The sequence below is a fragment of the Herpailurus yagouaroundi genome, unplaced genomic scaffold, assembly GCF_014898765.1.
Source record: "Herpailurus yagouaroundi ecotype Mexico unplaced genomic scaffold, PumYag 196, whole genome shotgun sequence".
Classification (NCBI taxonomy): Eukaryota; Metazoa; Chordata; class Mammalia; order Carnivora; family Felidae; genus Herpailurus; species Herpailurus yagouaroundi.
The window spans coordinates 8,828,569-8,856,001 of record NW_024412427.1 but is presented as its reverse complement, the minus strand read 5'-3'; the positions used below and the strand labels follow the sequence as shown (position 1 = coordinate 8,856,001).

Here is a 27,433-nt window from a genome sequence, read left to right as displayed (position 1 = left end):
GCCGCGGGGAACCACTTCCGGGGGAGCGGCCCGGCGGCGCGGGAGGTAAGTGCGGCGGCGCGGCGGCCGGGCTCGGGCTTCGGGGCGGGGCGGAGTCGCCGGGGTGGCGGGACCGTTGAGGGGGTTGGACTCCGGCGCCCGCGGCCCTGCTGCTCCCGGCGGCGGCGCTGCTTCGCCGGTCCCGGGCACGCTCGGCGCGCGGCGAGAATAACTTCCCGGGGCGCCCCTCAGGAAGTTGCTTGCAGAGGGGAGTTTGAGTCCCTGGGAGATGGACGGCCTCGCCTCTGCCGCCCCGAGCGTTGTTCCGAGCCCGGGCCCGTCCCCAGCGCTCGCTGCCGGGACTTGGCCTTTCCTTCCATCCGTGGAGCATGGGAGGCGCTCGGGCGCCGGAATCAGTCCGGCCAGAATTCGACTGCTGAGTGGGCCCCATATTGCTGTGTGTTGCCCCTCTGGTCCTCAGTTTCCTCCTCTGTAAAATGGGCGCATAGCTTGATCTGAGAATTAAATGAGATGGCGAGTGCAGAGCGCTTAGTAGGTGCACAGTGCGTGTTTGTTGGGTGATTTCTTTTAAAAATTTATTTATTTATTTTAAATAATCTCTACACCCAACCTGGGGCTGGAACTCACCACCGCGAGATCAAGAGCCCCTGCTCTTCCGACTGAGCCAGGGAGGCGCCGTGAGAATTGCCCCTGTTCTTAAGATCTTACCTTAGGGTAGTGCATGTGTCATAATGAACCAATATTGATAAGTTAGTGTTAACTAAAGTCCATGCTTTATTCACAGTTGCTCAGTTTCCGCCTAATGTCCTTTTTCTGGATCCTATCCATGATACTCTATTATGTTTAGTAGTCACATCTGCTTGTCTCCTCTTGGCTGTGATAGTTTCCCAGACTGCCTCGTCAGCTTGACAGTTTTGAGTATTACTGGTCAGATATTTTGTACAGTGATCCTCAGCTGAGGTTTGTCTGATGTTTTTCTCATGACTAAATTGAAGTTACGGGGTTTGGGGAGGAAAACCACAGAGGTAAAGGGCCATTCTCATGACATCATACCAAGGGTACGTACTATCAATATAAATGGTCACTGTTGGTGTTAACCTGGATCACTAGCTTGAGAGAGTCAGGTTTTTCCAGTAAAATTACTCCCCTTCCTTCCCTCTTCCATATTGTACTCTTGGAAGAAAGTCATTACATGGAACCCATACTTGAGTGTGGAATCATGCTTCACGCTTAAAGTCAGATAAATCTAGGTAAATTATTTGGAATTCTCCATAGGAAATTTGTCGACTCTGCCCTACTTATTTATTAACTTATTCAGTTTATATCAGTGTGGGCTCATATTTATTTTCATACTTTGGATTACAATCCAGTGCTGCTCTGTTTTATTGCTCACATTGTCCCAGCTTCGGCGGTTGGGCACTCCTTTATCGCTTTGATGTACCCCGGCACATGTGTTTTTTCTTTTGTTTTGTGAACACCTTCTGTTCCAGGTTCATCTTGTACATTTCATGCCTCAGTCCCAGAATTAACCATTTCTCCAAGGAGCTTGGTTCCTTTTATTGGAGAAAGTATTAAATGCCAAGACCTCGGTGCTAGGTGTGATCATTATGCCCATGTTTCCAGGCCTTCAGTGCAAGAGACAGATGTGTGTGTACTAACTTGTATATATACACACATATCTATAAATATTTCTCTGTGGAGTCACCTGTATCTATGTTAAGCTAAATACGGGTTCATACTGATATCTGCAACTCTCATCCATTCCACGTGGATCATTCTAGCCTCCTCCTCTGGCTTAGCTGTGACTAATCTTAGCTCCCACCATCTACCATCCGTTTACCCAATTCAGTTTCAGTATACATATGTAATGGTTTCAGAATTGTTAACCTCTATCCCCTTTGGGAAATAATGGTATCAACTAGAGTTGTACAAGTGCAATTCCTTTTATCTTTAGTCCACAGACTCCACTCATTTCCAAAGTTACTGAGGTCAACACCTGATTCCCCCTGCCCTTTCAGTGAAGTTGTTTAATACAGTTGTCAAACATTTCTTTTTTTTTTAATATATATATATATACATATATATATATGTATATATATATATATATATTTGAGAGAGAGACAGAATGCGAGCAGGGGAGGGGCAGAGAGAGAGGGAGACACAGAATCCAAAGCAGGCTCCAGGGTCCAAGCTGTTAGCACAGAGCCCGACGCGCGGGGCTCAAACTCACAAACCGCAAGATCATGACCTGAGCCGAAGTCAGATGCTTAACTGACTGAGCCACCCAGGTGCCCCATACATTTGTAAAACATTTCAATTCAGAATGTCACATTTTGTGTTCCCTACTGGGATACCTTGACCTCCTAAATGATTTTTTTAAAACATTTGCATCCATTAAAGTTTACTCATTGTGCTATAAAGTTCTATGCATGTTGACAAATCCTTAATGTCGTGTATTCACCATTACAGTATCATACAGAATAGCTTCACCTTCAGGGATTATTTTTAACTTCTTTCAGATTTCACCTCAGCAATGCCAGTAGCTCTCTCTTCAAAATATGTCCATAACCCCAGAATTTACCATCTCCACTTTACAACCAGGTGCAGGCAGGTCTTTTTGACTGTTACAGCAGCCTCCTAAGTGGTCTCCGTGTTTCTTTTCCACTCTTACCCCTCTGCAGTCTGTTGTTCTCAACACAGCAGCCAGAGGGACCATTTTAAAATAAGTCAGACCATATCATCTCTGCTAAGTAGCTTCGAGTGGCTCCCCTTTTATTAAGGGGAGAAGCCAAAGGTCTTATAATGGCCTGCTAGCCTTACACAGCTTGCTCGCTCTACTGTTCTCCTGGATCATCAAGTTTCATTCCTGACTCAGGACCTTATCCTCGCTGTTCCTCCAACCTGGGGTAGTCCAGCAGACATTTAAATGACTCATTCCTGTGCTTTATTTTATTTTATTTTTATTATTTTTTTTTTTTTGGCCTCTGCTGAAATGTCACCTTCTCAGAGAGGTCCTTCCCTCACCGCCTCATATAAAATAGCACTCCCTCTATATTTTCTCCTAATACCTTTGACATTGTATTACGTGTGTGTGTGATTGGATGAAATTTCATTTGGATGAAAACTCCCTGGCAGGAGTCAGAATAATATCGACACATAATAGGCGCTGAATAAATATGTATCCAATGAGCGACTATCTGAGACCACTAGAGTCTGGCATTCAGGGATGAGTCTCAAGGGTTCTAGTAGCTTATGAAATTATTTGCCATGTTTGGTAATAGATGAGTAAGTAGTTTTTATTAAATTCTGGTAGGGGTAAGAGATTTCCACAACGTGTGAAAACCTCTGCTCTTAAAGTGACTCTGGCTAGAGTCACCGGAGGATAGTCAGCTCTGCCCTGACTCACTGGGAAAGCCTAAGCAGGCCCCAGGCTTCTCAACTCCTACTTCTCATTGTTAAATGAGGCATTTGGTTGAGGCATCTGCTCTTGCTTTCATGGTGGGAGACAGGCATAGGCATTGTCACTTACCAAATATTTGAGTCAGGTCCGGACCAGGGCCTTATAGTGAGCAAGTGAAAAACATTAAGACTCCAGACTCCTTACTTCTCAGATAACAATAGGTTTTGAATTTTGGCCTAGAGCACACATACTTGGATGTAAATGGCTACAACTGAAATAAAGCTTCAGGATACAATATTGATCCTTACTATTACGGTATTTTCTGTTGTTATTTATTTAATTAAAGTGCTAGCTAATGAAGGGAAAGGGAAAACGTGCTGGATACAGCCCCCTAAGTGGTTTCCATAGCTCACCTAATGGGTCACAGCCTGCAGCTGGAAAGCCGTCGACCTGGTGGGGAAAGCTCAGGCTCTGGAGGAGCCAGCCAGTTCGAACCCTGACTTTACCACTCATCCACCAAGTAATCCCTGGGCAGGCCATGTAACCTCTTCAAGCCTCAGTTTCCTCATCCTCATCAGCAGTAGTACCCACCTCCCCACTGGTTGGGAAGCGAATGAGATACCGACTGGGAAGTGTCGTGCGTAGCCGGCCAGTGATTCGCTCCTTGCTGTTGCTGCTACCGCAACAGTGGCCCGGGGAACCACTGGGCACCAGGCAGCCTGGGGGCAGCCGCCTCCCGCTTGAGATGTGAAGGATGAGTAGGACTCATGTGACTTCTGTACTCAGGAAAGGAAGACCCAGGGTACTGGCAGGAAAGCCGGGAGGTCAAGCACAGGGGTGCAGAGAAAGCTAGGGAAGCGTTCTAAAGCATACACTATATGTGTAGAGCGTTTGACGTTTCCCAGGACCCTTTTACAGCCACCCTCCCGTGACACCTGTGCTGTCCGGTATAGGAGTCCTCACTTGAACAGCAGCGATTTCCATCTTCCTAGTCTCTTCTGATCTCTGGCCGGTGAAATCACTTTATACGTGGTCACGGCCGCGGGGTTTCTATAATTGTTTTCTTTTTTCAGCTCATGTTATTCTCCAAGACTTTGTGCTGGCCTGATACGTGTTGTTTATATTTGCCATTGTAGTGAAGGGGGACTGTGCCGGGATGCGCCATAATCGGGTTAACTGCTTTACTGTTGGACATTTTGGTTGCTTCCTGTTTTGCAGCATAATGAATAGCATTGCCATGAACTTTTTTGTACCTGAAGCCTTTTTTCTTGCTTTGAATTGTTTCCTTGCTGTAAATTCTAGGAAGTGAGTTATTCAGTCAAAGGATATAATCACTTTTATGGCTCTTGTTATAGGTTGTCCTACTGCCATTAAAAAAAAAAGAATCCTAAATGCATTATAGCTCAGAATAGAGATGATTGTCATTTGGCTCCTGAGAACATCGAGTCCCCAGGAGGTCAAGAGATGGGCCCAAAGTGTAGCCAATTGCTGATAGAGTCTGGCTTTTTGCCTCCACCCCCAGGCCCCATCTTTTTATGATATTCCAAATATTCATTAACAGTGTTGCTGTTCAGCATAGTTCATCTGAGTATCGATAAGTTCAATAGGCTTGTTACAGCTTTGGGACCAAGGGCATTTTTAAAAATGTATACTTTATGAGCTGCCACTGTGAAGGAACGTGAGCTTTTTCTTACACCTTGGTGTTCACGTGGTGGTGCCCTGGCAGAGCCGCGTGTTTCCTCCAGAGAAGCTGTTCTCGTGGCCACCCTGGAATTCACTTCGGGGCCAGTTCATGAGCCACCCCAAACAAGCCGCCTGGTGTCTGAGCAGCATACCTTGTATTTGACCAAAAATGGTATTCCTGAGCTCGAGGCCCCACCTGATTCACCACACTTGGATCCAGATGAGGTTGGGTTCTTTCCAGAAGTCAAATCCTTCCTGGGAGGAGGAAGATCTGCCAGCTCTGAGGATTTTTTTTTTTTTTTTTTTTTTTTTTAAAGAGGGGCCTTGGGCTTTGAAGGCAGCTCCCAAAGAGAGCAGAAGTGATGGGAGAGTGGCCACCCTGTTGGCTCAGGCACGTGACCTTCCTGTGTGTCCAGGACAGTGTGAATTTGCATAGGTCCCACTCTGTTTACTGAGAAGGTGGTTTTGTCATCCTTTAGTCACTCCCTGGCATTGGGACAGTCGTGCAAAGCAGTGATGCTGCAGAGCCAAAGTGGAGGAAGGTCTTAGAACCTTTTCTTCAGCCCGGAGCAGAACGTTTTCTTTAGCCCGGAGCTATGCCACAGGAACACAGTGCAGGCCACTTTGGGTCATTTTAAATTTTTCTAGTAGCTACATTTAAACAGTAAAAACAGGGGCACCTGGGTGGCTTAGTCCCCTAAAGTGTCCAAGTCTTGACTCTTGATTTCCGTTCAGGTTTTCATCTCAGGGTCATGAGTTCAAGCCCCATGCCAGGCTCCCTGCTGGGTGTGCAGCCTACTTAAAAAAGTAAAAAGAAAAAGGTAAAAAAAAATTTTATTGTGGTAAAATATATATATATATAACAAAATTTATCGTTTTAATCTTTTTTCTTTCATTTTAACCATTTTAAATTATTTTTTGTTAAACAGGTTTTTTTTAATGCTTATTTGTGTGTGAGAGAGAGAGAGAGAGAGAAAGAGAGAGGAGACAGCTTGAGCAGGGGAGGGGCAGAGAGGGAGGGAGACACAGAATCCAAAGCAGAGAGGGAGGGAGACACAGAATCCAAAGCAGGCTCCAGGCTCTGAGCTGTCAGTACAGAGCCCGACGCGGGGCTCGAACTTGTGAACTGTGAGATCATGACCTTAGCAGGAGTCGGACACTTAACCAACTGAGCCACCCAACGCCCCTCATTTTAACCATTTTTAACTATATAGTTCAGTAGCATTCACAGTGGTGTCTAACCATCATCACTATCTATTTCCAGAACTTTTTTATCATCCCAAACCGAAACTCTATCCATTAAACAATAACTCCCCATTCCTCCTCCCCCAGCTCCTGCTAACCTATAGTCTAGTTTCTGCCTCTAGGCTTTGCCTCTAGAATTTGTGTCTGTCTCTAGAATTTGCCTATTCTAGGTACCTTTTAGAAGTAGAATCATACAATATTTGTCCTTTTGTGTCTGGCTTGTTTCACTTAGTATCATGCATCATGTTTTCAAGCTTCATCCATGTTATAGCGTGTATCAGAATTTCAGTCCCTTCATAGTTGAATAGTGTTCCTTTGTATGTATGTACCTCGTTTTGTTTATCCATTCATCTGTTGATAGGCTCTTGGTTGTTTCCATCTTCTGGCTGTTGTGAATGCAGCTGTGAACACTGGTGTACAAGTATCAGTTTGGGCTCCTGCTTTCAGTTATTTTGGGCATATACCTGGGAGTGCAGTTGCTGGATCATATGGTAATTCTTTTTTTTTTTTTTTAAGTTTATTTATTTTGGGGGAGAGTGCGAGCGAGTGTGCAGGAGCGAGCCCACGTGAGCAGGGGAGGGACAGAGAGAGAGGGAGAGAGAGAATCCCGAGCAGGCTCCGAGTGTCAGCACAGAGCCGGACATGGGGCTTGAACCCATGAACTGTGAGATCATGACTTGAGCAGAAATCAAGAGTTGGATGCTTAACCAACCACCTAGGCACCCCTTCATGTGGTAGTTCTAGGTTTAACTTTTTGAGAAGCAACCAAATTGTTTTCTAGTTTCTGTTTTCACTCTAGTATAATTTCACTCTAGTTTGTATTTTGATAGTGTTCTTTGATGCACCAATTTTTAAATTCTGATGAAGTCCAATTTATTTTTTATTTTGTTGTCTGTGCTTTGGGTGTCACATCAAAGAAATCATTGCCAAGTCCAGTTTCATGAAGATTTTCCCCTACGTTTTCTCGTATGAGTTTCATAGTTTTGGCTCTCAAGTTTAGATCTTTGATTCTTTTTTTTTTTTAAGTGCATTTATTTATTTTGAGAGAGGAAGAGAGCGTGAGCAGAGGGGGGGCAGAGAGAGAGGGGGAGAGAGAAAATCCCAAGCAGGCTCCATGCTGTCAGCACAAAGTCTGATGAGGGGCTCAATCCCACAAACTGTGAGACCGTGACATGAGCCGAAGTCAAGAATTGGACGCTTAACTCACTGAGCCACCCAGGTGCCCCATATCTTTGACTCATTTTTTAGTTCGTTTTTGTATATGTTATAAGAGTCTAGCCTCATTATTTTGCAAGTTGCTATGCGGTTTTCCCAGCACCATGTGTGGAAAAGACTGTTCTTCCCCATTGAGTGGTGTTGGCGCCCTTGTTTGAAAATCAGCTGACTACACGTGAGGATGTATTTCTCAGCTGCCTATTCCGTTAGTCTACATCCTTATCCCAGTGCCTGTTTGGCTTACTGTGGCTGTCTAGTAGGTTTTAAACTCAGAAAGTAAATCTTCCAATTTTGTTCTTTTTCAAGGTCAGGTGAAAATAATGCAACTTAATCCAGTATATCATTTCAACATGTAATCAATATAAAAATCTCGTTAATGAGATATTTTACATTTTTATGTTCCTGCTAGCTCCTAAATTGAGTATATATTTAACAGCCCTCTCAGTTTGGATCGGCTCTGTTTCAGCTCTCAGTAACCACATGTGGCTCATGACCACCATATTGGACAGCTCAATTTTAGCACGAAGTTGCATTGTGGCACAGATCTCTGAAAATACAGAGGACTTTGGAGTCAGGTGGGCCTGGTTCCAAAGTAAGTTTGCCCCTTTCTCATTGGGGTGGGCAGGAGGAAGACGCTGTTAGGTGCCGTGGTCGAGGGGAAACAGTTCAGTCATACCAGGGTAAGAGGATGGCAATAAGGAGGGCATGCTGGAGAGGTGACCCTTGAGCTCAGCCTTGGAGGTACAGTGGGGGCTTCACCATGCAGTCAGAACAGAAAAGGGCATTCTTGGCAGAGTGTGCAGCCTGGGCAGAGGCCCAGGATTTTGTTTTTATTTTTATTTTTGAGACAGAGAGAGACAGAGCCTGAGCAGGGGAGGGGCAGAGAGGGAGGGAGACACAGAATCCAAAGCAGGCTCCAGGCTCTGAGCTATCAGCACAGAGCCTTATGCGGGGCTTGAACTCACGGACTGTGAGATCATGACCTGAGCTGAAGTCGGATGCTTAACTGACTGAGCCACCCAGGTGCCCCAAGAGGCCCAGGATTTTGAAAGAGCCCGGGCTCTTGGAGAACTACAGGCAGTTCTTTCGGCTTGACCAGGGTATTAGGAGTGGGGTCCCTGCTGAAAGCAGAAGCTGGCTGAGGCTGGACCTGTCACCACTGGCCACCACCATGCCCCCTGTCGTTCATGTCCCCAGCATCTCTTATTTGGGTTACTGGCAGTAGCCTTCTCACTGGCCTCCTGTGTCTACTCTGTACCCCCTCATCCCACCACTTAAAATGTAAGACCCTCGGGGTGCCTGGGTGGCTCAGTTGATGAAGCGTCTGACTCTTGGCTCAGGTCATGATCTCACGGTTCGTGAGTTTGAGCCCCATGTCTGGCTTTGTGCTGTGGAGCCTGCTTGGGATTCTTTCTCTCTCTCTGCTCCTCTCCCGCTCTCTCTTTCTCAATAAATAAGCATTTTTTAAAACGTTAAAAAAAATAAAAAATAAAATGTAAGTCACTCTAGGGGAGAGTGGGGAGGTTCCTCAAAAAACTAAAAATAGAAGTGCCCTACCATCTAGCAATTGCAGTATTAGGTATTTACCCACAGGATACAAAAATACAGATTTGAAGGAGTACGCACAACTCAATGTTTATAGTAGCATTATCAACAATAGCCAAACTATGGAGAGAGCCCAAGTGTCCTTCGACTGATGAGTGGATAAAGAAGATGTAGTGTATATACATAATGGAATATTACTCAGCCATCAAAAAGAATGAAATCTTGCCATTTATGACGTGGATGGAGCTAGAATGTATAATGTTAAGCAAAATAAGATAGCATACTTTTTCAGTCAGAGAAAGATACCATGTGATTTCACTCATGTGGAATTTAAGAAACCAAACAGATGAGGGGCACCTGGGTGGCACAGTCGGTTGAGCGTCCGACTTCAGCCAGGTCACGATCTCGCGGTCTGGGAGTTCGAGCCCCGCGTCGGGCTCTGGGCTGATGGCTCAGAGCCTGGAGCCTGTTTCCGATTCTATGTCTCCCTCTCTCTCTGCCCCTCCCCCGTTCATGCTCTGTCTCTCTCTGTCCCAAAAATAAATAAAAAACGTTGAAAAAAAATTAAAAAAAAAAGAAACGAAACAGATGAACATATGGGAAGATGGGGGGAAGGAGAGAGTAAAACAAACTGCAAGAGACTCTTAACTTATAGAGAACAAACTGAGGAAGGTTGATGGAGAGAGGTGGTGGGAGATGGGCTAGATGGGTGGTGGGTACTAAGGAGGGCACTTGTGATGAGCATTGGGTGTTGTATGTAAGTGATGAATCACTGAATTCTACACCTGTAACCAATATTACACTGTATGTTAACTAAAATTTAAATTTAAAAAATATGTATATATATAAAAATGTAAGTCAGATCATGTCACTTGTCTGCTCAGAACCCTTCAGTGGCTTCAGTCAGTTCGGAAGTGTCAGGGTCCTAGTGGGTCAGCCTGCACTCCTCTCTGATCTTTCTTCCTTCCCGAGCATTCTTCTCTGACATCTTGGACTCATTTCCCTACCCCAGGGCCTCGACACTTGCCTTTCTCTCTGCCTGGATATGCTTCTCTCATGCGTTCCAGTGGTTTGCTTACACTTCGTGTCTCTGCCACTCGATTCCTGTCTCTCTCAGAGCGCTTCCTGTCTGTCACCCTGTACAAATTAAAATAGTACCCTCAAGTTTTGTTCAAAACAGTTGTCACTAGCTGACGTAGCATGTCTGGATGCATTGCCTGCCTGTGCCCTGAGATGTAGGCCCCAAGAGAGCAGGGATTTGTCTCTTTTGCCCTCTGTTCAGTACTTGGTGTTCAGTAAGTGTTTGTTGAATGGATAATTGGATGAATAAGTGAACGAATGAACAAAACCTGAAACATAGCTGGCCTTCAAACGTATGTTGATTAGAGATTTGTGTTGAAGTGTTTGCATTTACTTATTTATTTTCTCTAACTTGGAAAAATTTCAGACCCACAAAAAAGTTGAAAGAATAGTCCAACGACTATCCATATGTCTTCTACTTAGATTCAAGAATTGTTAGCATTTCACTATAATTGCTTTATGTATTCTTGCAAGTTTGTGTGTGTTTGTGCAAGTGGAACTATTTAAAAGTCAGTTGTAGAAACATGACACTTAACCTTTGTGTTTAGAAGTTGGCTCTGGAGGGTGGTGAGTCAGAGGAGACTGACCGAAGGCAGCAGGCGGCTGAGGTCATGGCCTCCGACCTGGACTTCTCACCCCCCGAGGTGCCCGAGCCTACTTTCCTGGAGAACCTGCTACGGTACGGACTCTTCTTGGGAGCCATCTTCCAGCTCATCTGTGTGCTGGCCATCATCGTACCTGTTCCCAAGTCCCACGAGGTGGTGAGTTCTTCCCTGTGAGCCTCCACTCCTCAGACGGGGTTCTAGGTACTAAAAACAGCACAGCAGAGAAGATCAGTTGGGACGATGTCACATTCCCACCCAGTGGCCTCGAACCACGTGACCAGTATTTTCTTTGTTCACATGTGTTAAGCAGGTTTTTATTTAGTGCCTACTACATGTCATCCTGCTTCGAGATGTAGTATCTGTCTTCATGGAGCTTCTAATCCTTGAGAGAAGGGCAGATATGGAACAAGCGTGCATGTTGCCATAAGTCCAGGGCACTTGTGCCGGTGTGTATCAAGGGGAAGGGCCTGATTTTACTGGGGCAGGGGCCCGCCTGTTGCCCCTTCCCCAGGGAGAGGGAATTGCATTTGCAAGGACTCTAGTTCAAGTAACTGAATGAAGGTAACTGTGGCCAGAGCACAGAGGGGTCATGATGAGAGGTGCATCCAGAAGAGTGGGCAGGGCCCAGAGGGTTTTAAGTAGGAGACTGACATGATCAGATGGGCTTTTTGTGGTTTTGACGTTTTCCTATAGGTCTCTTTATCCTGTAGCCATTCATAGTCCTTCTACTACCCTCTGTTTTCTCATGACATTGATCTGTTGGAGAAAGCAGGTCATTGTCATCTACGATATCCATATCCAGGATTTAGCTGATTGCCTCTGTGTGGTGTCATTTAACATGTTTCTCTGTTCCCCATACTTCCTATTAATTGGAAATTCGGTCTAGAGGCTTGAGTCAGCTCCGATCAGGTTATTTGGTAAGAACACCTCATAGCTGGTGCCGTGAACTTCCTGTTGTATGTCATCAATGGACATGTGTCTGGTTGTCACCCGTTTAGAGATTCTAGGATTGATCAGTGGATTCAGGTGGTGTTAGCTGATCCCTCTATTAAAAAATCACCACCAGTCTTTCACCTAAGTCGTTTTCGCATCCCTTGGTGATCATTGCTAAGTTCCATTATTTCCTTCTGCTTTTACTAGCTGGAATTCTTCAGTGAAGAAGACCTTTTCTTCATTGCCTGTATGGTTATTCTGAAATGCTATTCATAGTAAAGGCTGGATAAATTATTGCTTCTTTCCCTTTATAATTTTCAGAGCAGAAAGTTTGGACTCCAGCAACCTCCAATCTTGACCAATGAAACTTTGATTTTTATATCATTTTGAACATATATTTTTATACATTTGACACGTTATTAGTTTTTTTAATTACAAAAATTTTTAATGTTTATTTTTGAGAGAGAAAGAGACGGAGAATGAGTGGGGGAGGGTCAGAGAGAGAGGGAGACACGGAATCCAAAGCAGGCTCCAGGCTCTAGGCTCTGAGCTGTCAGCCCAGGGCCCGATGCGGGGCTCGAACCCACGAACTGTGAGATCGTGACCTGAGCCAAAGTCGGACACTTAACTGACTGAGCCACTCAGGTGCCCCTTTAGTTTTTTTAATGCTCAGATGGTCTCAATGGGAGCCTCATCAAGTTGTGTGCAATATTGTCTACCAGGGAAGTTCATTAGAGACTCATTGCCTAGGACTTAATAATATTGAGTGTACGTTACATAAGCTGCTTATGGACAAAATTCTAGACTTCCAGCAGGAAAGCAGGTATTCAGCATAAACCATATTGTTTGGTTTAGGTACAGTGAGTCACTCTTACCAGTTCTGGGAATTGTAGGAACCACCCAAAATCCAATTTCACTGGTGCCCTCCAAGGGCCAACCTTGCAAGTAGGCTTTTCTAAAGAAAGCAGGTTTTTGTTTTTTGTTTTTTTTTATGTTGATTCTATTCTGCACACTTATAATATATTTATTATAACTTAAAACTGCATTGTTTTCTACTACTAACAGTAAGACTCAGAATGAAATTTAAGATTTTTCTGAGGTTCTATTTGGCCTTAGCATATGTCCCAGTAGGGATGTATGGTCAGAGTACTGTGTTTAGTAATTCTTTTTTTCATATAGTTATACTCCCATCCTCATATGAATTTAGCTTAATTTGCTTCAGCTTGTTTTGAACTTTTATATGTTTTTCCTTTTTGATTTAATTAAAAGATATAAAATGTGTATGTACACCATTTTCCCACATCAAAATGATACAAGATAAAATTGTCTTCAGAAACAGAAGTCTCCTTTAATATCAATATGCTCTACCCTATTCCCTTCCTCCCTCCATAGGTAACCATTTTTATTATTTTTTTAAATTAAAAAAAAAAAGTTTACTGGGGTGCCTGGGTGGCTCAGTCAGTCAAGCATCCGACTCTTGATTTAGACTCAGGTCATGATCTCACCATTTTTGAGTTCGAGCCTTACATCGGGCTCTATGCCAATAGCATGGAGTCTTCTTGGGATTCTCTCTCTTCCTCCCCCCCCCCATAAATAAATAAACATTGTTAATAAATATTTATTTATTTTGAGAGAGCGAGCACGTGTGCATGTGTGCATACAAGTTGGAGAGGGGCAGAGAGAGGGAGAGAGTGAGAATCCCAAGCAGGCTCTGTGTTCAGTGAGGAGCCTGATGTAGGGCTTGATCTGACTGCAAGATCATCACCTGAGCCAATATTAAGAGTTGGACACTTAACCAACTGAGCCACCCGGGCACCCCCATTTTTATTATTTTGATTTATTCTTCTTTTGTTTCTTTTTGGAAACATAAGCAAATGTGTATATATGTGTGTGTGATGTGTATGTACATACGTACATATATAAATATTCTCCCCTTTGACACGTAAAAGATAGCATACTATTAAATACAGCTTCACATGTTTCTTTTTTCGCTAAACAACATACAAGATATTCTGGAGATCAGTTTTTCTTGGAAATGACTCTGTCCCAGAGATCCTGCTCACGTAGCTGGGAGAGTCATAGCCATTTACTGATGCAGTGGGGAGCCCTGGCAAAGGAGCCACTTGCTTGGGGTGTAGCTGGGGAAAGAGCGTGCTGAGTTCAGTTTTAAACAGGTGCCTTTAAGATATCCAGGTGGTTCGGGGGCACCTAGGTGGCTCAGTTGGTTGAGCTCCTGACTTTGGATGGGGTCACAATCTCGCGGTTTGTGGGTTCGAGCCCCACATCAAGCTTGCTGCTGTCAGTGTAGAGCCTACTTTGGATTTTCTGTCCCCCTCTCTCTCGCCTCTGTCTCTCTCTCTCTCCGTCTCTCTCTCTTTCTCTCAAAAATAAACATTAAAAAAGAAAAGATGGCCAACTAATCTTTGACAAAGCAGGAAAGAATAGTCAATGGAATAAAGACAGTCTCTTCAGCAAGTGGTGCTGGGAAAACTGGACAGCGACATGCAGAAGAATGAACCTGGACCACTTTCTTACACCATACACAAAAATAAACTCAAAATGGATGAAAGACCTAAGTGTAAGACAGGGAGCCATCAAAATCCTCGAGGAGAAAGCAGGCAACAATCTCTTTGACCTTGGCTGCAGCAAATTCTTTCTTACTTGACATGTCTCCGGAGGCAAGGGAAACAAAAGTGAAAATGAACTGTTGGGACCTCATCAAAATAAAAAGCTTCCCAGCGAAGGAAACAGTCAGCAAAACTAAAAGGCAACCAATGGAATGGGAGAAGATATTTGCAAACGACATCTCAGATAAAGGGTTAGTATCCAAAGTCTATAACGAACTTACCAACTCAACACCCAAAAAACAAATAATCCAGTGAAGAAATGGGCAAAGACATGAATAGACACTTCTCCAAAGAAGACATCCAGATGGCCAACCAACACATGAAAAAATGCTCCACATCACTCATCATCAGGGAAATACAAATCAAAACCACAATGAGATACCACCTGACACCTGTTAGAATGGCTCACATTAACAACTCAGGCAACAACAGATGTTGATGAGGATGCAGAGAAACAGGAACCCTTTTGTATTGCTGGTGGGAATGCAAACTGGTGCAGCCACTCTGGAAAACAGTATGGAGGTTCCTCAAAAAATTAAAAGTAGAACTACTCTACGACCCAGCAATTGCACTACTAGGTATTTATCCACGGGATACAGGTGTGCTGTTTCAAAGGGACACATGCACCCCCATGTTTATAGCAGCACTATCAACAATAGCCAAAGTATGGAAAGAGCCCAAACGTCCATCGACGGATGAATGGATAAAGATGTTGTGTGTATGTGTGTATATATATATATATATATATATATATATATACACATACATATACACAATGGAGTATTGTTCGGCAATCAAAAAGAATGAAATCTTGCCATTTACAACTACGTGGATGGAACTGGAGGGCATTATGATGCTAAGCGAAATTAGTCGGAGAAAGACAAATATCATATGACTTCATTCATATGAGGACTTTAAGATACAAAACAGATGAACATAAGGGAAAGGAAGCAAAAATAATATAACAACAGGAGGGGGACAAAACATAAGAGACTCTTAAATATGGAGAACTTGCTGGAGGGGTTGTGGGAGGGGGGATGAGCTAAATGAGTAAGGGGCATTAAGGAACCTACTCCTGAAATCATTGTTGCATTATATGCTAACTAATTTGGATGTAAACTTAAAAAATAAAATAAAAAAAGAAAGAAAAGATACCGGGTGGCTCTGCCAAGTATGCAGAAGGTCTCTAGCAGGAGGAGGGTCTGGGCTGAGTGTTCATCAACACGTGAGAGTCGAGATGTACTTGAAGTCGGGGCGAGGACGAAGTTTGCGGGCTGAGAACATGGGCTGAGATGAGGAGAGGTCCAAGGCTACAGCTGCGAGGATTTAGCATTTAAAGGGCAGGCGGGGGGAAGGCATAGCCAGTGAGGGCATCGAGAACTTTGGTGAACATGGACACGGGCCCATGGCCTCCGGATGGTTCTGTCCATCTCTGTTTCTTATTCTGGTATTTGGAGAAGGAGGTCACGATTGGAGTGTTTCCACCCACAATTGTATCACACTCTAAAAGCGTAATCCCTGTGCTCTGGGGCTCTGTCCTCCCAGCCTCGGCATGCTATTGGCGATTATAAATAACCAACATTTTTACTGTCATTGGCCACTGATGAAGCCAATGCTAAGAGTCCCAAGGGAGGGAGGTGATGAATGTTTTTATTTTGTAGGCAGAGATGTAGAGTCAGAGGTGTGTGGCCTTTTGGAGAGCTGCTGCTCACCTCCTGTCATGTTCTTAACCCTTCCAGGCTAGCCACAGAGGCCTGGGTCAGTTCAGCAAACAAGGGAAGGGGGGTGCCTTTTCCTCCTCTCTCTGCTGTCCTTAGCGGCGCAGTGGGTTGCGGTCTTTTGAGACGGGGAGTTGACAAAGGGCTCAGCAATATGCCTACTTCCCCACTCTGCTATTTAGAGGTTAATTTGGGACAACAGCTTCGTCTTTTAAAATATAAATAGAGTACATAACATCTCATTTTAATTTATCTTGCAGTTTAGAGCAGTAAGGCTCGCATAAGTGAACTGTCTTCATGACTGAAGCTTACTGTTTTAGCTTTTTAAAGCTTTTCAGTGGATCAGTAGCAACAAATAACAGTACCGGTCATTAAACTTTTTATTGGTGCCTCAGGCCCCCAGTTATGCAGAGACTCTGCTGCTAGCTTTCCTCAGGGTGCCCCCATCAGGCAGCCTTCTCGGACTCCCCACACTCCTAGATAGATAGAAGGGGACACGGCACTCTGCGCACAAGCCATCTCATGAAGGGAGGGTGGGTGCTGAGCCTGTGTTCAGGGATTGAGCCTGACAGCTAGCTGGGATGTGGGATTTGGATGGGGATGGAGAAAAGAAGATTTTGCTTGGAGCCAGGGAGCTCTTAGGGAGGAAGGGTACCTGTGGAGTGAGAATAGCTGGTGGGGACCCCGGGCAGCCTGAGGGCAGGAGGGAAGTGGAGGGTGCCAGGAGGTGGGAGAGGGCAGAAGTGGGGGTGGGAGGACCCAGAGAACAATCTCGCTCTTTTTGACGGTCTGCTTCGGGCAGAATCATCCCTCTTGCTTGGCCTATAGAAACAAGGTTTATTAGTGGCTTTTTGGGTCAGAAGATAATATTTTTGGCTCTAGATGATGGGAAAGCCTTTGAAAAGCGAAAGAATGTCTTTCCTGTTGTTCCAGTAAGCTGATTTTTTGCAACTAGTTTATGACTTCAGTACTTCAATACTTAGCAGATTATTTTGAAAGCTCTTTTGGGGGTAATCAGGGAAGAAAGAAGGAACACATACGAATGCTTCCCACCCCACCCCCTTCCTTTTCATAGTGGGAGTAAGAACCAATTTGCAAAATCAAAACTAAAGTCCTTCCAGTCCTAAGCCAAATGAGAACTGTTCTCGTCAACACCTCATTAAACTAAGACCTGAGAAAATAAACATTTGTGTGAGAATGATTGAGACCTGGGCCACACTTAATCCAAGCATTTTCTTGTAGGTTGGATTCTAAAGTATAAGATCGTAGATCCTTACACCGTTTCTCTCTAGTGCAGGCTGGCAGGTACATTTCATCTCTCATGCCATTCTGATTGATTTTGTGGTGGCCATAGTGAAAGGCTTCTGGGCTGCGTCTGGGCTCCAGGTAAAGCCTCATTGAGGTCTGCTGTGAGTAAGGGCCTAGGGAGTCCTTGGGCTGGTCCACCACTTTCCATCTGCGCCTGCCTGGGGAGTTTTCAAAGGCCTGGACTGCCCCCATAGAGATTCTGATTCTGTTGTTCACTGTAGCCTGGATCAGTATTTTCTTGAAGTGTTCTGGTGATTCTATTATGCAGCCACTGGTCCAATCTTTAGACGATTTCCCTGAAGCACAAACCAATTTTGGGAGGGTAGGAAGTGTTCAGTTCTACATGTGTTAAGATTGAAATAATAGCAAGACGTCCAAGTGGGAAAGAAACAGCCAGTGAGAAGTTGGGGATAGAGGCCTGGGAATTATTTTATCAATATGGCATTATTACTTGAAACCCTGAGAGTGTGTTGCTGAGCTTTTCAACAGAAATTAAGATTCAGAAAAGGCCTGAACCTGGGGCATTCCCAACCTGCTTGAAGTGGTTTCTGTGCAGTGTGGGTATACTGAAAAGATGTACTGAAAAGACAGCGGGTGCTGTCCCAGAGCAGGGGTGCAGCTGGGCCTCTGGAAGGGGTGAGAACCAGGGACTCTGTCACTCACCATCTGCATCTCCTCTGTATCCCCTCCCTGTCCATCTCCTGTCTTTCATTTATCTTACCAGGGCCCTGCTTCCTCTGCTCACTGTCCCTGTGGTGAGATGAAACATGGCCACTAACAGCTTCCAAAGTTTATGTCTTTCAGCTGCAGCATCTGGAGGCTGCCTTCCTGCTTGGTCCCAGTTCCAGAATCCCCAGGGAAGGAACTGTGGCTGACCCAGCTTGGGACAGCTATGGCCAGTGTGGCGGGAGGGGAGGGTCCCGCCCCAGGAGGGACAGGGGTGCCGTGCAGACAAAGCTGGGGTCTCCGTTCCTGTCGCTGTCTCAGGAGAGACAGGGCAGAGCGGCGGGCAGAGGGGACTGTGGTCTCCCTGAAAACCGCCGTGGTTCAAGGAGAGTACGTGTACAACCCAGTCCCCATGGGGACCGCACAACAAGAACTCCTGAGCGACCGAGGAAAGGCCGCTCTCCTCCAGAGTTCGGCTTCAGTGGAGCAAAGTTCTTAACAGAGTTCCTGGGTCCCTGTGGGTCCCTGAATAGGCTTCAGAAGTTCACAGGGTCCCTGAAATTGTGAACAAAAATGTGCTAGATATCTTTATGCTCGGGCACATTTTCTGGGAAGACAGGCTATAGCTGTTCTCAGTTTGATGAGGTGGGAGCCAAATTCCAGGAGTTTAAGGAGCAGGTAGTGAGGAAATAAAGGCAGCACGCTCCTCTCCCTTCCCCAAAAGCCTGCTGGAACTTACTCCCAGCCTCTTTCGGATCAGTTTCTACACAGAATGTTGATCCAGTTAACCCTAAGCAAGTGGGTATTGACTTTTAGTTCAGCGACTCACCTAGCACATAAGAACGGTTCCTCTGGCAGTAAATCACAGATTCTCCTACTAGTTCGAACGCTGACTGTTCCCATCTCTTCATGTGTTGGGTTCATGTCTCCCCAGCCGGCTGCCAGCCCCTAGCCGGTACCTTCAACTCGCACTCTGCTGTCTTTGTGTGGATTGCCACAGTCTCTTCCTGCAGTAATGGGGACTCTGTGTTGAAAGTCAGAAACAGCTCCAGCAGTTTTTCCAGAAAGAAATTGTATTGGTTCTCAGAACTGGGAATTTTAAGGCACATCTGGGTTCAGAGGCTCAAAAGGTCTTCAGGGCTCTGTCTCCGTCTCCTGGCTTTCCTGTGAGTGTTGGCCTCATTCTTAGGCACTCGTCACAAGTCAGGAAGATGGCTGCCGCAGCCCCAGTCTGCATCCTTACTGCTCATGGTTTATAAGCAAGAGAAGCCATCTCTCTTGCCTGTGCTCACTTTCCAGGTCTCATGGAAGTCCTCTGCCTGGCTCTGGCTTGGCCACATGCTTGCACCTTGCCCCATCGATAGGAAGGGGCAGTGGGTACCATTTCTGGCCAGGCCACATTTAACTGGCCACAGGAGTGGCCACCGTGACTGAGAGTCCCCCTAGAACCGTAGGGGATAGAGAAATGGCAGAGCCCCAGTGCAAAAGGGGGTGTTGGGCAGACAGAGACAACTGATGCCCAGCATTGTGATCCAGTGGAGAACTCACCAGAATTGATAGCAAGAGTGGTGGCTTTCAGTGTGATGTCCACGTAGACTTCACTGTCAGCCAGAAAGCTCTGCAGATTTGGAACCCTAAAAATGAGGGAGCCTTCCCAGCTCTGGCTGTGGCCTGGAAGTTCAGGAGCCTGTTGGAAAATTCCTCCTGGGGTTGCCAGAGTAAATAATTAACTTGGGCAAGTGTATATTATACCTACTCTCAACACCTTAGGAGACAGCCTTGTAGAACTAACTTTGCACTTCTGCCCTGTATTTTTTTTTAAGCTTGGGAGCAGTTTGCAGTTGAATTGGGCAGCAGGGTGTTTTTTACTTAACGAGCCCTTCTGGAGAGATTGCTGTGTGGCGGGCAGGGTGACGGTATAAACATGGTCTCGAGATGTGTGCCGTCTCATGGGAGAGACAGCCGGACGCAAAGGGCCACAGCCCAGCCGGTGGGACGGGCCTGCAGTCGTGCTGAATTGTGTCTGGAATGAGCTCCAAGGCTGTTCTCTGTAATCACAGTTCTTGCCTGCCAGGCACATCCTGGACACTCCGTCTTCGTGCGCCTTGTTGAGCCGCCACGGAAGGCCTCCCCCACGCCCTGTTTCTGCCAGTCCTCTCTCCCCCTCAAGGCCAGTGCTAGTTCTACCCCTGCAAGGTCTGCTGGGGGTGGGGGGTGGCCCACCCCACCCAGGCCTGGGGCAAGAGACCAGGACCAACAGAAGCATCGGCACTGGGCACGCCCTTCATGTCCCTGAGCCTGTGTCCTGAGCTATAAAAGGAGGGCATGCAGACCCAACCCAGAGTTCTTGGGGATCAAGTGAGATAAGGTGCGTGAGGACCTGAGCATAGCACAGTGGTTTTCCTTCCCGGGACCACTTGAGAGGAGAGAGTGGTTTCAGCCCGTATGGAATGACATTCTGTCCTGATTTATCGGACTCAATCCACACTGAACTGTATAGTGGAAATCAAAATCCTGAGTGCCTTCCCTGCTGGAAGGGATTTGATGCATTGTGGCACAGATTCGATTATTCGAATCTGATGAATAGCAGCAATTTTCTGGCCTCGTAAGCAGCTGTGGAACTGCTTCATTATTGATGAGGCCTGTGTCCACAGAGGACGGGTGCCTCCGCAGAGCCCGGAGTCACCTGGCGGGGGAGGTTTCCTGATCCTCCCGGTGGTGGTGGCCATGGCTGGCCATGGCGTGCTCGCTGAGGAGACTTAAAACTTGCCTCAGGTGAGGCCCGGAGTTCCCAGATTTAAAGGTGGGGCTGTGGTACCCGGAGTCTGCCTCGCTTGTACCAGCAACGTGCGTTTGAAGAGAAATTACGAGTCAGTCATTCATGCAGGGTCGTCCTTACTAGCTAAGAATTCGGAGCTACAGCTCTTTGTGGCTAGGACCCCAGAGTCTTATCATGTGCATAAGAGCTGCCTTTTCTTCCCTGTAGCTTGGGGGGAAGGTGGCTGTGCCCCATTGGACCCGTCACCGAGACTCAGCCTCAGTTTCCCTTCTTGTCAAATGAGCTCACAGTGGCTGGCTCATTGGGGTGATGGGGGCTCAGTGAGCGGACGCTTGGTGCGCATCACTAAGCATGTGCTCTCTCCATTACCCCGTGGTGCCTGGCACGGAACCTGCATCCATTGGGTGTGGATAGATAGGTGGGGGTGCGGGGAACCTAGGCAGAGCAGGAAAGGGAACAAAGCAGTGGGTGATGCTGGCGGGCCGGCAGCCTGGGGTGACGGAGTGGGCTCTGTGAGGGGGCGTGCCGGGGGGCAGGGCCGGCTCTGGAGTGGAGTGGCCCTGGAGGCCACAAGGAAGGTCTTGGAATTTGTCTCCTACGAAGAGGGAACCAGAAACATATTAAAGCGGAAAACAGACATGGTTGGGACTGTTGTTCTAGAATAGACTGAAAGCGGTGAGGTAGGTGGCGAGGAGAGCGTGTGGGAGGCTGACACAGTGAGGGGGCAGACCGCGGGCTGTGACCTGGTGCAGCAGTGTGTGTCCAGAGGGGCCGGGTGGATTCGAGAGACCCTCAGAACGTAGAGCGGGCAGGACCTGGGGCCGATGGGATGCGGGGGGCACGAGGGGGCGGCGAGAACTCAGAACTGGCTTGGAGGTTACTAGCTTGGGTAACTGGGTGGGTGACGATGCCAGAATCTTTGATGGGGAGGAGAGGAGGAGGTCTGGGGTGAGGAGGAGACAGATCATGCATCCAGATGACTCGATGACAGTAACATGTACATACGCCCACAGAGAGCTGCTTTCAGCTGTGGGAAACAGAGCCTGGTGCAGGGAGCACTCACCCGCCCTCCTGACTCCTGTGGGAACCTCAGTCACAAACAAGGGGTCCGAGTGACCCGTCGACAGAATCTGGAACAAGCCATTCTTGTCGTTCCACATGGCCACCTGTGGAACCTGTGGTTCCAGCCGCTACTAAATAGAGAATAGATTTCACAGTTGACTCTGGTTCTCAGTCTCCAGCCCTGAGGTCCCGAGGAAACCGGGGACAGATGATATCCTAGAGCCGTTAAGACCGCACTTCACATGCCGGCACTGCTGCTCACCAAGTGACACCTTGGGCAAGTCACACCATCTGAGTGTTTCTTTCATCTGTACAATGGGACTCGTTATGGCACTTTGTGAGGCTAAAATAAGGTATGTACACACCATGCAACCCAGGGCCCGGCCTCCTGTAAACAGTAGTATCAGCAGCCGTTGTGGCTGTTGTTGTTGTTATTATTACTGGTGGCTATGTCTGGCCATGCTTCTGGGAATGTATATTGGGTTTCAAAGCTGCTTATGTCCTCTGTGCCCATGGGAAAACTGAGACCCAGCACTAAACGTTATGTACATATATTTGTAAATATTTACTGAAGTTATCTCTATGCCCTAAGTGGGGCTTGAACTCAGCAACCCCGAGATCAAGAGTCACATGCTCTACTGACTGAACCAACCAGGCACCCTTAAGTGTGTTCTGTTTTCATGATGATAAACAAGAGTGAAGTCCCCATGGTTATGGGAGATCTTGCCTGATCTTCCATTTCTTTCCCCTCCCCTCCCCTCCCCTCCCCTCCCCTCTTCTCTTCTCTTCTTTTTCTTTCACAATTGAAGCTGTCCCAAGGAGCTCACAGCTGGTAGGGGAGACAAACAGGAGAATATGTTACTGTGGTAAGGTAACAGTGGCAATGCACAGTTCCTCGGTACTGGGGGTGGGAGAGGGGAGGGGTGGAGGGAGGGATGGACGCTGCTGGAGGTGGAGGAGCAGGGAAGGAAGGCTGGATGGTGAGTAGGAGTGTGTTCTTGTCCTGGGCCACAGGGAGGGCTTTGCTGGGTGGCCAGGAAGGGCGCTCCTCTTGTTAAGAGTGACTGGCAGAATCCCCGACACCTGACCCAGTGTGAGGTCTAGAGAAGTGCCCAGAAGAAGCTGGAGATGTGGCCTCCTTAGATGCCATCCCATGTGTGGGGCATGGGACCGTGGGGGATAGAGAGCCCCCTAGAAGGTTTAAGGTGGGGGGATCTGTGGCACTGAGCAGAGAGGTCAGTTAGCAGTGGAGGGAACAAAGGAGGGACTTTGGTGCTAGAGAGGGTGACCAAGTCAGGAGGTGGAAGGGGTTGTTGAATCACCGGTACCTGGTGACTGATTGGACAGTTGGGAGGAGAGAGGGTTGGGGTTACTGGGACTCCAGTTTCTCTGCCTTGGGTGGGGAGGAGGACCCGGCCTGCTGGAGAAGGGGCCGTGCTTGGTCTGGGACAGTGGGGTTGGAGGTGCCTGGAAGGTGCCAGTCCAGTCATCTGACAGACAGCTGGATCGGGAGCGAGGTCTGCTCAGGAGAGATAAAGATAAGGTGCCTAAGAGAAGGTCTGAGGGAAGCACTGGGGATGGCAGCCGGGTGTCACCGTCCCTGTGGATTCTGAACTGGGCCCTACTGAAAGTGGAGGAGGCACCCAGCTTCGAGCTTCGAGTGGCGGGGGAGGGGGGCTCCATCTGTGGAGATCCTGGCGGGCTTGGCAAGTTCCCTGCGCATAAGCCATCGTCTCATGGGGCCTTTGCCTGGGGCACTCAGGGACTGACTGGTTTCCTCTGGCCTCATAGGTACTGCAGTGGGGACGGTTTCCAGCTCCCAAGGTCTTTTTTTTTTTTTTTTTTTAATTTTTTTTTTCAACGTTTATTTATTTGTGGGACAGAGAGAGACAGAGCATGAACGGGGGAGGGGCAGACACAGAATCGGAAACAGGCTCCAGGCTCCAAGCCATCAGCCCAGAGCCCGACGTGGGGCTCGAACTCACGGACCGCGAGATCGTGACCTGGCTGAAGTCGGACGCTTAACCGACTGCGCCACCCAGGCGCCCCTCCCAAGGTCTCCAAAGGCATCGTGCCTTGTGGGGTTTGCCTTAAACAGTAGCCTTCCTGCTGTGCTCTGCAGCCGGCAACTCCTGCACTCACTGGCTCCTCTGAGGTTTTGTTTTGTTTGTTTGTCTTTCTAACAGGCTAACTTTTTTTTTTCTTTCTTTCTTTCTTCCTTTTTTTTTTTTTTGGCCAAGTTACATTAACAGTATCACACAAGTAGATAGGATGGGAAAGTCCAGAGCCACCGTCGGAGACCTGGCCAGGGGAGGGACCAGCCCCCTCATTATCTTGGGAAGGTCACCCGCGGGTACCCGGGGCTGGTCTAGGCCTTTACATCTGGTGTCTCTGCTGGAGGCTGGCAGGGTGGAGAGGAGGCAGTGATGGCTGATGAGAGGGAGCCGACAGATCTCTGGAGTAGGCCAGTACATAGGTGTGAACTGCCTCTCCCAGCCACGGTCACGCGGCTTCTGTGAGCACATAGCTTAAGGTGCAGGGCCAGGGAAGGGCAGAGAGCAAAGCAAGCTGGAAGCTGGGAGTCGGCCGGTTAAACACGGGGAAATATTTTTCTCTTCCAGAAGTGTGCTCCTTCTTAGTATTCTTAGTCTGTTTTTTATTTTCCCGTTTTTGATCAAAGGACACAGGTACTGAGAAACATTTCCTTTCTGTAGTGCTGGGGACAGCGGGCCGTGGGGGGTGTGGGGAGCGTGGGCACCTGAATAAAGGGGCAGCCGCTGCCCAGCCCATTTTTTTCCACCGGGGGATTAGGGGCCAGCGTTACTAGGTGTTTCAAGTTTTCAAGAAAAGCTAGGAGTCCAGATTGAATGGGAAGTCTACCAGTTGGCTCAAATGCTTAGAAATAAACACTGCAGGCCAACTGAAGTCTGCCTGTGGGCCGGAGGAGGCCCAGGGGCTGTGGTCAGTGTTCTCTGGGCTGGACCTGCCTCGCTAGCATCCTGCCTGGCCGAGGCACAGGGTGACTTATCACCCAGGGGAGGAGGGAGCACTTGACAGGACTGAATCCACTCCAGATTCTTGGACATAGGCTTCTGTGGCTGTGGCAAGCCGAGTCCCTCGCCTGGAGTCCTCTGTCTTCATCTGTGCAACGAAGGCCAGGGCTGGATCTGCGGTTTTGAACCTTTTTTTAGCAGCGGGACCTCTGTGTAAACCAGATCTTACAGGGAACGAGTCCCGACAGATACAAACCAGGGCTGCCCCAGTTGTAGGGAGAGTCTGGAGTTCCGCCCCAAGGCTGCCCTCTGCCCTCCCCCACAGGGCACCTCTGCCAGGCCCCACAGAACACAGTGTGGGGGTTGCCCACCTGCCGGCCGGCACTCTCCACCCCTCCCGGCCCTGGCAGTCTGTGGGTTGAACGGGAGAAGGAGAACAGCAGGGCCGGAAGGAGAGCAAGCCACAGTGGGTCTGTCCCACAGCCGGCTCCCCACCTGCCATCTGCCCGGGACCAGCACAGGGCCAGCAGCCAGCCGGCCCCCGGGCGCTTTCCATGCGTTTTGCCTCCTCACCTCAGCCCTCTGGGGCGTGTATCACTATTTCCATCTCAGAGGTGGGTAAACCAAAGACACAGGAAGGGGAAGTGAGTTGCTCACAAGGTCACTTGGCTGGTACGCGGAGGAGCCTCAATGCCACCCAGGCCTCCTGAGACTCCAGAGGCTGCCTCCTCCCTTGGGGCCTCTTCCTCTGTTCTTCACTGAGGACCGCCCTGCTCCCCCAGGGGCAGCCCTGCAGACCTGCGGTCCGGGGTCCCGGCGCTGACGGTTCCTGCCCCTGGTGTTTCTGTGGCAGTGTGCTTTAGTTTGCGAAGCCCCCTTCAGACACAGTCTCGTTTTGCTGGTGTCAGGCTTGACTCGTCTAAACGGGACTCTCCTTTCTATTGCCATGCAGGAGGCAGAACCCTCCGAGCCTAGAAGTGTGGAGGTGACGAGGAAGCCCAAGGCTGCTGCTCTTTCTGCCAGCAAGAGGCCCAAGAAGGAGGCCAAGAAGAAGCGGTAGAAGAAGAGGCCTGCGGAGCCAGGCAGGCGGGGCGCGGGCCCAGGGGGCAGCCCTCCCGGGACTCAACGTCCTGTTCCCTCCTTCATCCCAGGGGAGGGCTGAGGTGGCTGGGCCGCTCTCTGACCACAGAGATCTGGACAATCGTGGCAGTCCCCAGGCCCCAGCTGGGCAGTTCCACTTCCTTCTGCTTCCGTGACAGTTTAGAGCCAAGGGGACTGAAACCCCCTACGAGCAGAGGCTGTCTAAGAAGTCCGCCTGTTCAGAAGTTGGGCTGGCTCAGAGTGACACTTCCATGCTTAATCATTGTGGCCAGCCTTTACTTACCCACCTTGTGGATTTACACTACATTCTAGAGTCATGATCTCACGCTGACAAGCACTGCCCCTCCCATTACTCGTGCACCGCAGATCTGCTCATCAGTCACCTTTGTCTCTCCTAGTACAGAAGGAGCCAAGCCAGGCCTTCCCTGTTTGTTTAGGTCAAGACACCATGGCCACTGTGATGTTGGTGGTCCCACAGGCACAACAGCCAGGCCCGAAGATGCCTGGTGTGAGAGCCTGCAGGAAAGCCGGCCAGGGTTGTGCCTCGTTCTCTGGCAAATGGAAGGGACTTGGCCCACGTTCTTGGGCCCAGTCTTTCTGAGCCTCTGAAATGGGGGGCTTGTCAATCTCAGACCGACCTCTTTTTAGCCCATCATGGTACATTCAGTGTGTGCCTTTTGGCTTCCATCTGACACGTCTCCACTTCCCCTAATTCTTTCAACCCCAGAACAGTGAGGAAGAGTCATCTGGGCAAATAAACATCAATAAACTGCCTCCCACGCTGGACCTCCTGTGTGTTGCCTGCTGCTGAGGGAAAGGGGGAGGCTGGGTCCCTGCCCTGGGTATAGGGAAGGGGCTCCCCCAGAGAAGTGGGACAGTGGGGCCGAGGATGGCCAGAGCAGTGCTTTAGACCGAGCTGTTCTGGGACAGGTTTCAGGAAGGGTCCAGCCAACTGCTTCGTGTGGTCCTTAGTCACTGGAAACAGTCGTGAACGTCCATGCGTGTGTGAGAGTTTCCCTCGGGGCTGGGCCCCACTCACTCCCCAGTTCCCATTGCCAGAGGAAGACGCTGCTTGTCCTCCAAGTGGCTTGAAAAAAACCAAGTAGAAGGCTCACATGGCGTGGAGTGGGTCATGCAGGTCCAGTCACGTGCCCTGAATCATCTGCCAAGGAAAAGCCCTGAGCTACGGTAACTCCGATTTGCCAGGCTGCTTTTCAGTTTGCCAAACACTTTCCCGAATGTTGTCACAACCAGTGAGGAGCCTGCATCACCTCCCATTTTGGAGATGGGAGAATGAAGTCCAAAGTGATTGAAAGTGCCAGAAGTCAGGCTTGGACCAGAGTCCACGGCCCTTTCCTTGGTATTTAACAAATACTCAGTGAATGTCCGTAGGCGCAGTGCGTAAATGTCCCCACTAAGGTCTGGGAAGTCTAGGGGCTGGAGCTTCCATGTAACAGGACCGGGAGTGGCCAG

General features: G+C 48.2%; 1 protein-coding gene across 2 annotated transcripts; it reads left to right on the top strand.

Annotated features, from left to right (window-relative positions):
* MANBAL (mannosidase beta like) lies at positions 1–26,746 on the top strand. 2 transcript variants are annotated; one of them, XM_040447100.1, is made up of 3 exons: positions 1–45; positions 10,717–10,929; positions 25,812–26,746. In XM_040447100.1, the coding sequence occupies exons 2-3, from the start codon at positions 10,780–10,782 to the stop codon at positions 25,917–25,919; spliced, it is 258 nt and encodes an 85-aa protein (XP_040303034.1). In that variant the 5' UTR covers positions 1–45; positions 10,717–10,779; the 3' UTR covers positions 25,920–26,746. The 2 variants fall into 2 exon arrangements, with proteins under 2 accessions (XP_040303034.1, XP_040303035.1); XM_040447101.1 differs by lacking the exon at positions 1–45 and adding an exon at positions 5,856–5,904.
* The last annotated feature ends 687 nt before the right edge of the window (positions 26,747–27,433 follow it).